The sequence below is a fragment of the Eurypyga helias genome, unplaced genomic scaffold, assembly GCF_000690775.1.
Source record: "Eurypyga helias isolate BGI_N326 unplaced genomic scaffold, ASM69077v1 scaffold26481, whole genome shotgun sequence".
Lineage (NCBI taxonomy): Eukaryota > Metazoa > Chordata > Aves > Eurypygiformes > Eurypygidae > Eurypyga > Eurypyga helias.
Window position 1 is genome coordinate 39012 of NW_010230577.1, and position 15123 is coordinate 54134.

General features: G+C 37.9%; 1 protein-coding gene across 1 annotated transcript in view; it reads left to right on the plus strand.

Annotated features, from left to right (window-relative positions):
* Window positions 1-9265, plus strand: part of LOC104516472 (sodium- and chloride-dependent GABA transporter 3-like) — a gene marked incomplete at its 3' end in the record, with an annotated part of 47730 nt that extends 38465 nt beyond the window's left edge. The window contains exon 6 of the mRNA XM_010160804.1: window positions 9131-9265. Within this exon, the coding sequence (XP_010159106.1) occupies window positions 9131-9265 (135 nt within the window). The remainder of the gene's footprint in view (window positions 1-9130) is intronic.
* Window positions 9266-15123: the final 5858 nt, after the last annotated feature.

Consider the following 15123-nt stretch of genomic DNA (forward strand, 5'->3'; position numbering starts at 1 on the left):
AGAGGTGCTCCAGCCCTCTGAGCATCTTTGTGGCCTCCTCTGGACTCGCTCCAACTGGTCAATATCCTTCTGATGCTGAGGACCCCAGAGCTAGACGCAGCACTCCGGTGGGGTCACACGAGGAGAGTAGAGGGGGAGAATCCCCTCCCTCGCCCTGCTGGCCACACTTCTCTGGATACAGCCCAGGATCCGTTTGGCTTTCTGGGCTGCCAGCGCACACGGCCGGCTCACGTCCAGTTTTTCATCCACCAGTACCCCCAAGTCCTTCTCCTCGGAGCTGCTCTCTATCCACTCTCCACCCAGCCTGTCCTTGTGCTGGGATTGCCCCGACCCAGGTGCAGGACCTTGCACTTGGCCTTGTTAAACTCCATGAGGTTGGCATGGTCCCACCTCTCCAGCCTGTCCAGGTCCCTCTGGATGGCATCCTTTCTCTTCACCGTGTCGACGCACCACACAGCTTGGTGTCATCAGCAAACTTGCTGAGGGTGCACTCAATTTTAGCTCTTCATAGTCACAGTATACCATTATTTCATTTGCCATTCTAATTTGACGCTGGCCCGTTTATCGTGGAGAAATAATTAAATCAATAGCCTCTTCAGTGTAAAAAAAAAAAAAAGCACAAAACCAACAAACAAACAAAACAACAAAAAAATCCCCCCCAAAAAAGCAAAACACAACACACACACACACACCCCCTAAACTGATTTTATCATCAGATTGTTTCTTTTGTATTTACACTGGTAGAGCTGTAGCTGCTTGCCAAACTGTAGTGCTCATTTTGTTAAGGGTTTTCTGCAACTTTCTGCCCTTGAAAATTACACTACAGGCCTCCCCTTGCTTCACAGAATTATTTTGGGCATACCATTGTTACAGCTGTTGGAATTTTTGCATTGGCAGTGTAGTAACAATATATTAAGAATGCACACTTTCTAACAAATGGGTTGCACACTATTAGGCATGTTAGAGTTCGGAATTGTTGCATCCTTTACCTTTTTTTATCAGCATCACTCCTCTGAGGACACTCAAGCAGTTAGTAAGAGTGGAGTGAATATGGAGTTTGGACCAGTTTTACAGTATCTGGTATGCATAGTACTTACTTGGTGCATTCTTCTAAAGACTGTACAAGCATTTGCTGGAAAGAACTTATTTCTTCCAGGTTTCCCATTAAGTATTGGTGGAGTTTAACCTGGAGCCAAAGTAAAGAAAAAGTGTTTAGGTTTGCAGCTACTGACTAATTGTATTTTAATAAAACCTACAACCTCAAAAGAAAATGCTTACTGGTTCTGAGATGAAGGACCAGACTGTCTTAGACAGAGAGCAAACTGAATAAAAGCAAGCCCTGCCTCAACCATTTCACAGTCCACACAAGAAAATACACATTAACATGGAAATTGAAGTTTTGACGATGTAAACTCTCCCCAGTATGTGTGAGATCTTAAGCTTAATTTTGAAACGCCAGATCAAACTCACATACTCTTCACTGGCTTGTTAACAGTCGCAGGTAGTTTGAAAGCATTGTTTGCAGCTCCTTAACATATTCATTTTCTTTTTCTACTATATTCTGTAGCACCTACAATAAATGACAGTTGTTAATTGTTTGTTTTTTTTTTTTTTTTTGAGATACTTAAAACTGGTATAGAATTGAGCATTTGGAAGACATATGAAAATTTACTTAGCACTGTGAAATTTAAATGAATGTTCCTACATTAAAAAAAATAAATACTTGCAAGAAAGCATGACATACTGTACACTTATGAAATTCAGCGAGAAAAAACCCACCACACACATGGTAAGCCATGCTTTAGCCTTATGCAAAAGAAGCGGTAAACTAACAGGAGTTTCACTGCACTTAAACTTCCACTGTAAAACTTCAGAGCTGTATATTTGAATACTGAGGATGCAAATCATTGCACTGAGCTCTTGTGATTTCTCCGATTTGTATTTTAGTAAAGGTATTTATATGGGAAGTAAGTCGTCTTGCTCTCCTCCTTTGACACTTAATGACAGCAAAAAATGTAGTAGCATTGTGTGGATTCACTAGTCAATCTTTCTGCACACTTCAGTGCAGGGTCTCCAAAAACGTTATTATAGACCTTTACATTAATTTTTAGACTGTGTAAACTTGGGGTAACTCTGTAAATAGTTTCCTATAAACCTTAATCTAGATGAAGTGAGTCTCTTCTCTTGATTCCCTGAAGCAAATTTTACTCTGAATTTGACTAAGGCCTATTCAGACTGGAATTGATTCTTGACATACATAGAATTTTGATTTAAAGGCACTCTTTCAGGGTCCAGCCCATCTATAATGATCAGTACCACTTTTTTTAGAAGCTCTTGGCACACTCTTCTTAGGTGATTAGGTCATGATTAAGCTGTGCATGTATATGGTCAGCTCAAGAAAGAATCTGGTTATCTGCAGTTACCTGTATTTAAATGCTGGTGCTTGCATAATTAATTTAAATAGTGTAATAGAAGTGCCGCCTTCTGCCTGTTATAAATGCACTTCTGTGTGTTTTGTTACCCATGATTGGGCTTTACTGGCTATGTCTGCATAGAGGGAAATTCTGTTCCAAGGAGCACTTCTCAATCTGTGTTTTCCAATTATATGGATTGGGCAGTCTCTGCAGAATCACTGAAACTCCCTTCTACTCACGTAGCCTGGTTCCTTTCTGAAGGAGATGCGGGAAGTTGTGTCCCCTCTCACTGTATTAAAACACTGAGTTGAGAAGTAGGGAAAACCAAGGAACTGAGGTGTTGCTGAGGGTGCAGTGCACCAGTTCTGCAGTGTAGATGCAGCTATGCTCCAAGATACTTGTGTTGAAATCTCCCAGGCTATAATTGTGACCATTTCTGTTTGGATTCTCTTGGTAGTCTAACAAATTAATGCTTTGGGGCAGCAGTATATGTTAAATTAAGGAATTTTTACACAGATACATGGAAATCTAGCTTGGCATTTGATTTAGGAAGCACATTCTTTTTGATTAAATGCCGGGGCAATAGATCCCATCAAAACAACCAAGAAGCTTGAAGAGCAATTTTAGGAGAAATGACGGATCTTGAGTTTTGTGGTCCTTAGGCAATCTGGAAACAAAACCAGCTGTAGTAATTAGTTGGGAAATAATTTTAAGTAATGTGTATTTAGAAAACTTGGTGTTGCTTAAAGAATATTTATGGGAAGAAATACCTCATCATCTAGGTGAACTGTTCACTCACTTCAGACGGGAATGTGAGTTGCTGCAGTGCTGTGATGTCTTTAGTACTTTTTAATGGCTTTCCAATTTTCTGTGTTCTTGGACTGGTCAAAACTTCCACTGCCTTTTTCTTCCCCTCCTTTTGAAACTTTTGACTACAGGTAGGCAGTTTTTTGAACACAAAATATGTTGCTGAAATGGAATTTGAGAAGTGATGAAAAGTTCATGAAGTGAGACCCAGTATAAAGAATAATTCTTGCTGAAAAATACCAAAAAGGAAACAAAGATTTTTCACCCATTTTCTAATATTGAAATGAAGTTATAAATTATGACTTTAGCTTGTTAAAGCATTTTTCAGTTGAGAGATATCTCCCTGCCACCCATTCAGTAAAAAAAAATAAAATGCCAGAAGAATGGGATATAATGTAATATATGACTCAAATTAATTTTGCAGTTGAGTTTTCATTTCACTGTAAATGAAACTTTCAGCTTGACTCGAACTTCTATTTATTTATCTATTTATGTATTTATTACTTTAATTACCTCATGGATGAGTGTGCAACTCATCCACATGTTTTCTGTGTCCCAGACCTCAGCGTGTTATGGTATTAGAAGTGTTTATTCCTTTCTGCTGTTACTGTATCATGTACAATCTTGTGCTTCTTGTGATGACTGTGCATTTAACAAGGTTCTTACATACCTTCATCAAGCATCCTCTCCTGGCCCCTATTTTCTAGCTCATCTTGTATTCCTAGTGAATGATTCTTTCTTTATACTTATTTCTCAGCTCTCAAACCTCATTACATTTTCTTACCTGTTGGTTTTTTAACTTCTTTCTGCTCCAAGTCAAAGTAACTGCATGAAACTGCATGATCCATTAGAAGTTTAGAAGAAATTCTGCAGTTTGTAAGCAATCCGGTTAAGGGCGATTCACAAGATTATTCTGGAGCCAATTTCCCTCTGTGGATAAACAAACAAGAGAAACAACAGATGATGCTGAATAAATCTAAAACACACAGAAAAAGTAGAAAAATAAGCCATTTTGCTGATTCTCTCTCTCCCACACCCTCCCAATCATAGATCATACAAATCCACTCATCTGGTATTTTGTTGTGGTTTTGGTTTAATTTCTTTTTCTGCATATGAAATTTTAGTTTTAAAATGTAAGCAGATCTAGAAGTTTTCCCCCCTTTTGACTAAGTTTAAAAATTTGTGAATCAGCTGCCATTCCTTTATACTGGTCTATAATATTTTTCTTGTAAAACACATTAATATTGAAAACCCTCTCTTTTCAATTGTTGTTTGTGTGTCCATGGATACTATAGTGTCATGTCAGCAAAAGACTCATTTTCAAACAATGCTGAATGGAAAATTTCACAGTATACCATGGTGGTTAAAAAGCAGATCTTTTATAGTGTTACCATCTCCTGTTAACATGTGAAATTGGAAAAACATTAGTAGAGCCAGCATGGCTATGTTAACTATGGCATGTAGAACCCTTCTTTTTTTATTTTTAATGTTGATGGAAATCATGCCCAAATTGAGTGTCTCTACAAAGACACCAGAGCTGCCAGACGGTGATAAGATTTCTGTAAGATTATATTCCTATAGTTGACCTTCTGCATCAGCACTGTAAAGCAGAATAAAAATTACTGTTTTCCCTGTTGCATCACTCAAGCAGCGATATTTTGGTTCCCAAGCTGTTTTTCTCCACAGGAGTGTACTACAGTGTGGGTATAACTTTCCTTTATTTGTTCTGTATAGATAAACCTTGTATGTCACTGAGATCTGAAGCTCGCTCAGCAGTCTGCTCTTAACACAGGAAGTTGGTGGTGTCAATCTAGTTTGCTGTGGTCACAGTGTCCGCTAAATAAATGACTAGCCAACAGGCTGAAAACACTAAATGAAAGACAAGGATGGGCAGGGCATGGGGTCAGGTCTTATTTTCCACATAACTCTTGTAATACTGAGCTTGGGCAAATTGCTGGCAGTTCTTGCAATGACACTACCTGTGTTTATAGGCTAATGGAGCAATAGAGTACTTTAGGGGAAGGGGATGAGAAAGTCAGTAATTTTCTGAAGCATCAAGTGAAATTAAACAATAAACATTGATAAAGCACAAAAGCTCATTATAGTGCAAACGAGCTGGAACATCGCAGCTTGCAGGAAAGATTTCCCTCAACTTCCTCGCCTCAGAAAGTTATATTTTGTTCATTGAATTCTAGTTACCTTCTGAGCAAGAGCCAAGCAAAGGATTAAAGTTCACTATTTGCTGCTCCTGACTCACCCTGCTAAGAAGATGCTGTTCAGTAGCACATGAACGTGATGTTCAGTAACATGCTGGTGTGTTCAGTAACAGCTGTAACCAGGGAAATCTATTTTCAGACTTTTAGATTTCTGTGGGTGCATGGCTCAATTCATTTCAAGCAGGGTGCCTTCCTTATTCTCTACAAATTTAACATGCATTTCTTCTACATCTTCTCACCAGCCAAGCTGCTTTCACTTGAACCTCTGTGACATCATATTGCCAGAATGTTCAGAAAAACATCTTTTCATTTAGGACAAGAAGTTCAACAGTCCCAGTAGCCAAACTTGAACCTATTTGCACTTTAAAAGATACTTAGGTATGAAAAGATGCAAACTGGTACCTAGTTCAGTTCTCAATATCTTTATGATGCCTTACTTGCAAAATTATTGCATAGATACCTAGATATCTTTATGACTAACCTTGAGTGATACAGACATCTAAGTTTCTTAAGGTTTTGGTATTTAACTTACTTCCATTACTTTGGTACTTAAATTTCATGGAAGTCAATAAAATACCTATTCTAAGGATCTTTGGTCCTAGTGTGCTTTCAGTTAAAGAATAACTGAAATAAAGAATAATATAAAGAATAATATAAAGAATAATAAAGTATTCTTAAGAGCTGTGAGATGTCCCAGTAGGTGCTTTTCCACATACTTGTATGTCTAAATATCTTTGTAAATTTGTCTTTCTGTTATATTGTAATAAGAGAATTTGGTGCAAAAACTAGCATGCCAGAAATTTTTATTTTGTTTCCAAATGTCAGAGCAATGCCAGTGTTTAAGCGCTGGTTTAAAAAAAGCATTTTGAGGATTGGAATGCAAATTAACATACCAAGCAATTAAAGTCAATTAAAACAGGATGCAGTGTAATTAGAAACAGTTGTGTTCACATTTGTATTCCAAGAGGTTTGATGTGTTGAAAGAGAAGAAAACAATTCAGGAATATTTTAATGCGTACAGATGTGATGATGATACTAATAATGGCATTTGATTTCTAAAATGCCCCATCCTCCCTCATTCATGAGGTCTGGAGACGCATGATAAAATAAGGAGCTGATGCACTGGATGCAATGGAATGAAGTGTCTCAACATACTGGGAAAATCGAACACCACCTACAAGTGGTGGCTTTCTCTCCCCTCTCTGGGCACAATACACATACCTGCTGCAGTACAAGAGAAGCTTGCAGGTTTTAGCAGCCTCATTAGCTGTATGATCACTAACACCAAAAGATCGTCAACAATGTCAGTTGGCTCAGGAAGGGTGTTGTTCCCACACATGCTTCTGTGGCATCTCTTTCATTGTTGTTCTGGATATCTGCATTAGTATTTATTGCCAGAAATATTGAGCCAATTGCTCTCTATTTATATCTTCTTTCTGCATAGTAACCAGAAAGGAAGGAGAGTTCTCGTTCCTCTAAAGCTGAGACACAACTACCCTCATGATAAAAAAGTATGATGGAGCTTGTTGTTCTAGTACTTGCACTATTGTTAATATGTGTGGATGGGCTGTGGAAGGCCATTCGGAAAGGCAAACCAAAGTATAACTCTTACAAGCCTGGGTGGCTGCTGCGGGATTACAGATTACGGTACAAGGGTCCCTTTACCTGACCTCTCTTGGGCATAGAGATGAGTGGTTTCAGCTCTTCCTTCATGGAACAGAGTGAGGAACTACACCCAAAGAAACCTGGGGAGAAATCTGCCTCTACAAAACTGCAAATCTGTTTACTGATGTAAAATGTTTCAAGGCAGTGAGAGGATGCTCAAGGCAGCAGGCAGCAAACCAGTATAGTTAATGAAGCATGATGCAATGAAATGTTACTCTTTAATGTTACAACAGATATTCAGGTGCAATACCTTCCATGTAATCAAATGTGTATGTCTGCTAACTATCTATCCTCCATTAAAAGCAACTATTTACTTAAAAGAAGTAGAGAAGAATGGCTGGCAAAGAATTAAATACAGAAACGTGAAAACCAGTTGCTGGCTACTCCATCCTTCCCACTTGATAGAAGACTCAGAGCAGGACTGTGTCCATTCTGTGTGTTTCTTTTTCACTTCTCATTAATTGATGATTCATTCTTATTGAAACCTAAACATGGAGAACAGTCTCCTTGAGACAAGGTCTGTTTGAACTCAAACGGTCACATCAGTTTGCATTTCCACTAATAGTCAACGATAATACATGTAAGCACTGGGATAAAGCCTTCCATTTTGCATTTTACTCACCTATGAATTCATCACTTCAGGCTTCTGAGACCTATAGGAATGTAATGGTTTTCTTCATCTCCCCAGGAAATCATAGCTTGTATTGTCAAAAGAGATAAAACCTCTGAAAAATACATAGATGCTTCCCTCCTGTTAAGGTCAGTGAGAATGAATTGCCTAAATATGTCTTGGGCAGCTGGACATGTTCGAAGCTCTGCCGTGTGATTTTAAGCTCTTCCATTTCTGAGCGTACCAGCTGCAGCACACCTGAGGTGACCTCATATTTGGGGTTAAATACTCAGCACAGTCTGAAAATCAAAATTCAGTTCAGTAGTCATGAAAATGTGTTTGAGAATCCTTGCATGGCTGCATTCTCTGATGTATCTCTTTCATTTACATGACTGTGACACAGGTAATGAACTTTTGAATTTAAAATGCATATTTTTGAGGGCTATACAGGTTATATATATTACGACAAATGACTTTGCCCATCTTGCATCTTGTTCAATAATTTTGACTTATGCAAGGCAGCATGATAAGACCATAGATATACCTACTTGGCACAGGCAGAAATAGCTAGAGAGAATTATGGAGAGTTAAGTTTAAGGTATGTTTTTGCTTAAAGGAAATATCTGTAGTGACTTGGAATTAGTCAATTAATGCATCTCCAAGTTTGAATAGCTATATCCTGCTCTCAGGTTTGTAATTGTAAAATGGGATCAATTCTACTAAATTTTTCCTTTTGGAAAACATGACTTTTTGCAGGTTTCCAGAGAAGCTCAGTTGCTCCCAATACTCGGAGCAAATGGAATACAGTCGTATATGTGAAAACAGAACCTGCTGGGCTTGAGCACTTCAGAACTCTTGCCTGAAGGCTCTTTGCATGAGAAGGGTACTATAGTAAATGGCAAGGAGATACACATAGCATTTAACTTCAGGCTTGATGAAGTGTTTATTCCTCAAACACAGACATGCAGGCAAAGCAGTCTTATGAGATGACAGTTTAGTAATTACTAGGTGTCTGGGAATTCATTGCATATGTTGTTACAGAATACACATAATGCAATTACTACTCACTATTATGATTAATTTTCCCTGTGTCTGTGTTTAGAATAGCATGGGGTATAGTGTACAGGTACGCTATATTATAGTGTCTGGTCACCTGTCACAAAGAGAAAGAATATATTTAAGGAGCGCTTCCCAGTCTCCCTATAAAAATGTGCTGACCTTTCCTACATGACATAAATAGTTTAGGAGGGAATAGCTTTGGAGGACCAAATTTGCCTGCACGAACATGGACATCAGAAGCACTTTTCCTCCAGAAAAGGATTTGTTTCTTATCTAATAACAAAATGGATGTGGAAATGACGCGGGTTTTGTTGCAGTTGGAAGAAAATATTTTTCTAATATTTGCTTCTTCTTCTTAGGTTGTATATGTAACAGCCACGTTCCCCTATATCATGCTGATGATTCTTCTGATTCGTGGAGTAACCTTACCAGGTGCTTCCGAAGGAATAAAATTCTACTTGTACCCTGACCTTTCGCGACTGTCTGACCCACAGGTAGGACCATGGTCCATGTATTTATCTACCTCTCTGACTGGGCAAAAACTGCAAGAGTTTCTTGATTTTTTAAGGTTTGGATACAAGTGATTGCTGGATAGTTGTTCGTTGTTAGAGATTTGGAAATGTGGACAGGGCTTTAAAGCCAAAACTGTTTTCGTGTGTTGGAATATTTTATTCTTTTAGTAGATAAATCAGAATTTTCAGAAGTGCTCAGTTGCAGTTGCTGCTTCTGCCACGGAGGGGCAAGAGCATTGCCACTGGTTTCAACAGGAACAACTTTAACTGAAGCTTATCCCTTTTATGGTTCTTTGCTCATTCCAAATCTAAATCTCAGACAAGTTTAGCAGAGAAATTAATCATTCAGTCTGTTGTCTTTGAAGCAGAAGTCTCTGTATGCAGTCAGGGAGGAATGAAGTACTCAAAACAGGAACTGTGTCTTTGTTGTTTCCAGAGTAGGACTGAACACGGAAATAGGGGGTGAGGGTGATTTTTTTTTTTTCAGTGACAAATGACTACAATACAACAGTTATTATATATCATTTGGCTAATATCAAAGAGGGAAAATGATATAAGCTCTACAAAACCTGACAGATTGCAGACACTATTTTACTTACCTGGTTTGGCAATGTAAAAGACATACAGTGTTACTCCTAAGACTATTAAATGGCTCCTGAAATGGAGGTAGAAAGGAAGTTGGGGGATATTTGTCAAAAATAATTTTTTTAATCTGCCTACTGAAAAATTGTCAGCATATTTTTTTTTTAACCTCTGCTTCCTGAAAATCTGTATTTTTTTGCAAAAGACAATGAAGGGGACCCTTCAGGTTACTTTGTTGAAGAATCCAGGATGACCGACTCGTGCAAAGTTCATTTTAAACAAGTAATATTTCCACAGTAAAACCAGCTAGAAAGAAAAAGAGTCATTTAAAATATTGAAAATTTTAGATGAAAATTTAGTCATATTGCCACTTCTGGACTCAGCATTTCCATCGTTCTGTGTCAGCGCAGATGGGAAGTGAAAGACGAGTCGTGGAAGTGACTTTAGAATGTCAGTGATGTGCTGAGCCTCTCCAACAGCTAGCTTGCTTAGAGGTTCACCACAGTTCACCTGAGGAATTAGCACAGTAACAGAGAAAAGCAAGGGGATTCTGTGACACGCTCCCAGTTATTTGTCTGCAACATATAACAGACTCCGACTGTAGTAAATATAGCAAGCCAGTCCAATTTCAGGTGAACCCCATATGTCTTAATTCTTTCTAGCTGAGACAAGAAATTTGATTGTTGTATGCTTGAGGACATGAATGGCGTCTGTTTGTTGTGTCCAGTTTTAACTAGTGTTTCACCCTGCTGTGTGGTTCTGACAGCTACAGTCAGCCACTGCCTCAACAAAAAGTGTTCACTGAGTACTAGAGATGGTGATTCATCCACCTGTGACGACCTACACCTATGGACCTAGTACGAACAGGAGGTAGTCCTGCTGCTTACGTGTCAATTCCTTCACTTGTCCAGCATTGTGCGAGAGGCCTGTTAACAGGATTTTTCACATGCCACTGACACCCTTGCTCCTGTTTGTTATTGAGGGAGGGCATGCAAGCTTAACCAACATTACTGTCAGGCTACAAGGGGTTTTATATGCCTATTTACTCTACTGTCTTCATTTGTAAAGAAATACATTGTTGCCATGACGATTTCCAAAGCACATGGTATTAGTCTAAGCAGTCTGTGAAGTACACAGCACTTAAGACACGTGTGCGTGTAACTGTTTGTCCGACACATATAGCTCAGCTGATAGCAGAATGCCTTTTTGGAAGGCTTAGTGGATTGCTTCAACAAGCCAACTTACTTCTCCGTTTCAATGAGACTGACACGTTGCTGCACTTCAGCCTTAGTATTTTAAGTTCCTTTCCACAGGAAAAAAGCAGAAGGAGGATGGACCAGAGTAGAGCTTGTGCGCACTAATACAAGTAATTTAACTGTGGTATGCATCATGGAATGGTTTTAGAGGATTATTTTTGTGTTGAAAAAAATGCTCTGTCACTGACATGGAAATATTTTGTTGAGAATAATCAATTCAATTTTTGAAGAAATTTTTTGAGTTACAGGTGGGATCTCTGCTCAGTTTTCAAGAAATAAAGGAAGTTTGGCTTCTCAATCTTAAAAAATAGAATTTGGCACAACTTGTTTTAATAAAAAAATAAAAGTAAAATGGAATTGTTTCAGCTATATTGCATATTGCAACTTTTGTTGGTAACAAGATAGATATATAGACATTTTCCATTTTATGGAAATGTAGAACCTAAGAGAAACCCAAGATTTTTTGCATCAAACCAAAACTATTCCGTAAGCCTCTTCTCAATTTCTTCTAGAGATTTTTTCCAAGAAGCAAATACAGGACAACAGAAGTAACCTTGACATTTGTGTTTCCACTTTTCATCTTTACTTTTGTTTGTTTGGATTTACTTCACAATATCAAGGCATAATGCATGTGTACTGGCAGAAGTTATTTTCTCCTTCAGATGGAGGTCTGTTTAATTAATGTTCCAGGGAGGCTACTGTGTCTGTATTAGGCGAGTGGTATTTGAACCACAGTGCCAACTATGTTTACTGTGGATTAAATAAATTAAGTTTCTCTTCAAGGCTCACTTTAGTTTGAAGTTCTTGAATCTTTTGTCTTTGTGTAATTTGCATTCCATGGTTTGTTATAGCTTTCTAAGCAGCTATTCAATCTGTCTTTTCAGTTCTTCTTAGCTTTCAAGTGCTGTATTCTCTATTTCATTTTTATATTCTATCTTTTCAGCAGTTTGTATCCTCTTGGTCTGAAAATGCCATCTTTTGTCCTGTGTATCTGTAGAACTCTTACCAATCACATTTGATTATAACCATGGAGTGCTATATTTAAGCTTGAGAAGTGCTTTGTTTCCTCAACAGTAAGGTCTCTATAGCCTTCATGCTAAAATTGGTTTGAAATATGTCCTTCTGCCCCAATCTGAAAGATACAGGTGCTGTTTATGCCTTAAATATGTGGCCTTTCTTGAATTACAACTCACATAGAAGAAGTATTTTATAAAGTCTGTAGGATTATTCTGGGGTTTATGTCTAAATGTGACTCAGAATATGGTTCTGGTTGTCCCTCAGAAGATTTAAGTCACTTCATATGTAATTGTGCTTGTGCGTGGCACTTGCTGCTCATTTTTGGGGAAAACACTTTGTTCTTCATAATGGGACTTTCCAAACTTTTGTGCATGAAAGAGGCTAAATCAGTTAGAGACTAGCAGACATACCACTTTGGATGGATCAAGGAGTGATATTATGGTTAATGATCTGGAAAACACACACATGTAAATTTAAACCCTGCTATAGCAGCAGATTCTTAAGATTAGGAGGAGAATAAAAATAAAGCCTTCTTGTTTATTGTGTCCTTGTATGCTAACAGCTGGCTGTTACCGGTTCGTCATTGGGTTTTTTTTTTGTTTGGTTTTGTGTGTGTAGGGTTTCTTTTAATTAAATTATGTGTATTGTTTTAATGAAGATATTCATTATAGCGTCTGGGGGGGACATGTCAACATAGTCAGAATTGTCTGCTCTGAACAGTTGGTTCTCATCAAGATCTTGACTAAATTTAATGTATCTGGGTTTTGTGACTGTATTGCACATGAGAATACATTTATATGTGGAAAGAATATAGGTTGTATACTCCCGTGTGAATGTTAAGTATGAGAAATGAATGGCAGGACATATTACATATACGACACAGTAAAATCTGAACCATTGCAGTTAGGATTGATTTTAAATCTCTCTGATGTTTTATGTGCAGTGAGAAAGTGTTAAAGTTGCAATAAAATTTCTGAAGGCAGAAACATTTCTAAGGTTTATGACTGGTAATTCAGCTGTGAGAGTTCACCTATTAGGTAGCAGTGACTGTGCAGAGCTTCCAGGTGCTTTCTATGGTTACTCTTGCAATGGGTAGTCCACCTGCTTTGAAAGTGTCTTCCACGAGGACTTTTTCCATCAGTTTTCCAGGCACTGAAATTCAATTGACTGGCTTAATAGCTCACTAGATCTTCCTTCTTGCCCTTCTTGAAAATAAGTTCCAAAACATGAATGCACAGCAGTGAGCATCAACTTAACCCAAAAACCCCTTTAAACTACATAAGATTTATAGTACAAATATGACTCTTTTCCTTACATTTCCCCCTGTCCCAAAAATGTCATTCTTCCTTCATTTTCCTGTGCGGAACTGAGACTAAGTTTTCATGATCTGTGTGTTTACAGAAAAGAACATCAGTTACTATTTTTAGGGAAAACACTTTTTCTTTTTTTTCCCCCCTGAAAATTGTAGTTTTCATTTAAAACTCTTTAATTTTCAGGTTAGCATGAGTTTATTTTGCTAGTTATTCGCTCCTTCCTGAACATCATTTTAGTATGTTTGAACATATATATTTATACTTTAAAAAAAAATTCTATTCACTGTAGCTGTAAACAATTGCTCTCCAATTAGGCCAATTATAATATATATATATTATAAGAGGCATTTGGGAATACTATATAGGAGTAAAGATAATATTTTCTTAAATCCTCTTCTGAAAATCTAAACTGGAAAAGTATTTGAGAATGTATCCTGTTTTATTTCCAGTTTTTAAACATGCAGAGTTGTTTTAGCGCTGGGAGCTGCAGCAGTAATGCCACTCTGGTTCTTTACTACCAGCTCTCTTCCTAGCAGCAGCAGCGATGGGCCAGATCGAGTCAATTTTAGTGCATGCAGCCTTGGAAGCAACTACTGCAATTGTATCGCCACCTTGAGGCCGAATCAAACCCGTTGTTCCAAAGGCAGAAATAATCTAGCTTTGAAAGTGGAGGAAACCTGCATTTAAACAGAAGCGTTTGGGCTCGGAAATTGTGATTTTTTTTTTTTTTTTTGGGTGGGGTGGGGTGTGTGGTTTCATCCTCAGAAAATCAAGGAAACTGTATAGATTCCTGAGGAGTGGATTTTAGACCTGTACTGTATCTACCTAAGCATACTAATCCTTCAAATTGCCACCTAGAAATTTTCATATGTTGGCAATGAAATAATATCTTATTGCCAGAGAATATTTTGATGCTTTTATTTGTTTCAAATTTGAGAAGTGAATAACTTGCAGTCTAATGAGAAACTTGTTTCACAGGATGTGTTCAGTACTGGATGGTAAGCCTAGTTTTTAAGCATAGTACTTGAAGAAAGGGTTCAAAGGCAGGACACATGTCCTAAGTTTTACCAGACTTTTAAGGCCAATTGGTATAGGAATAGTTCCAGCAATTTACTGCATTTTTGACTGTTGTAAGAGTCCGTGCAGCCAATTTAAAATAAAAAGCAATTAACTATGAAAAAAAAATAGTAGTGAAGAGGGGAGGAAGATGTCCAGTTCCCATCCCGCTCATGCAGTTCTGTTAACAGCTATGGAATTTACTCTTCTTTTCCCTACCTTCTTCCCATTCTCTGTATTGTTTGCTTCATCAGGTGTCTACTTTCTGAAGCAGGCAGTTGCAACGCACATGCATGTGAGTTGTAGTAAGTTTAAAAACCAAGTGAAATGCCAGAAATTTGTACAAGGGCTATAGGTATGAAATTCCTGAGCTGAATTTACTGCCTACATAACTGCAAGTCTCACTTTACACATATATCTTTGAATTTGTTCAGCTGATATGGAAACTAAATTTGAAAATTATCCTTTCATATCCTTCTATGAAAGGATAAAAGTATTGCTGCTGATTGTGAGGATCTCGTGTTGCAGTTAAGTAGTAATCCCCTACCCAAACTTTTAAAATTTAAACTTGAATAAGGTTTAATTCTTCTCAAAGACTGCTGTTCGCACCATGATT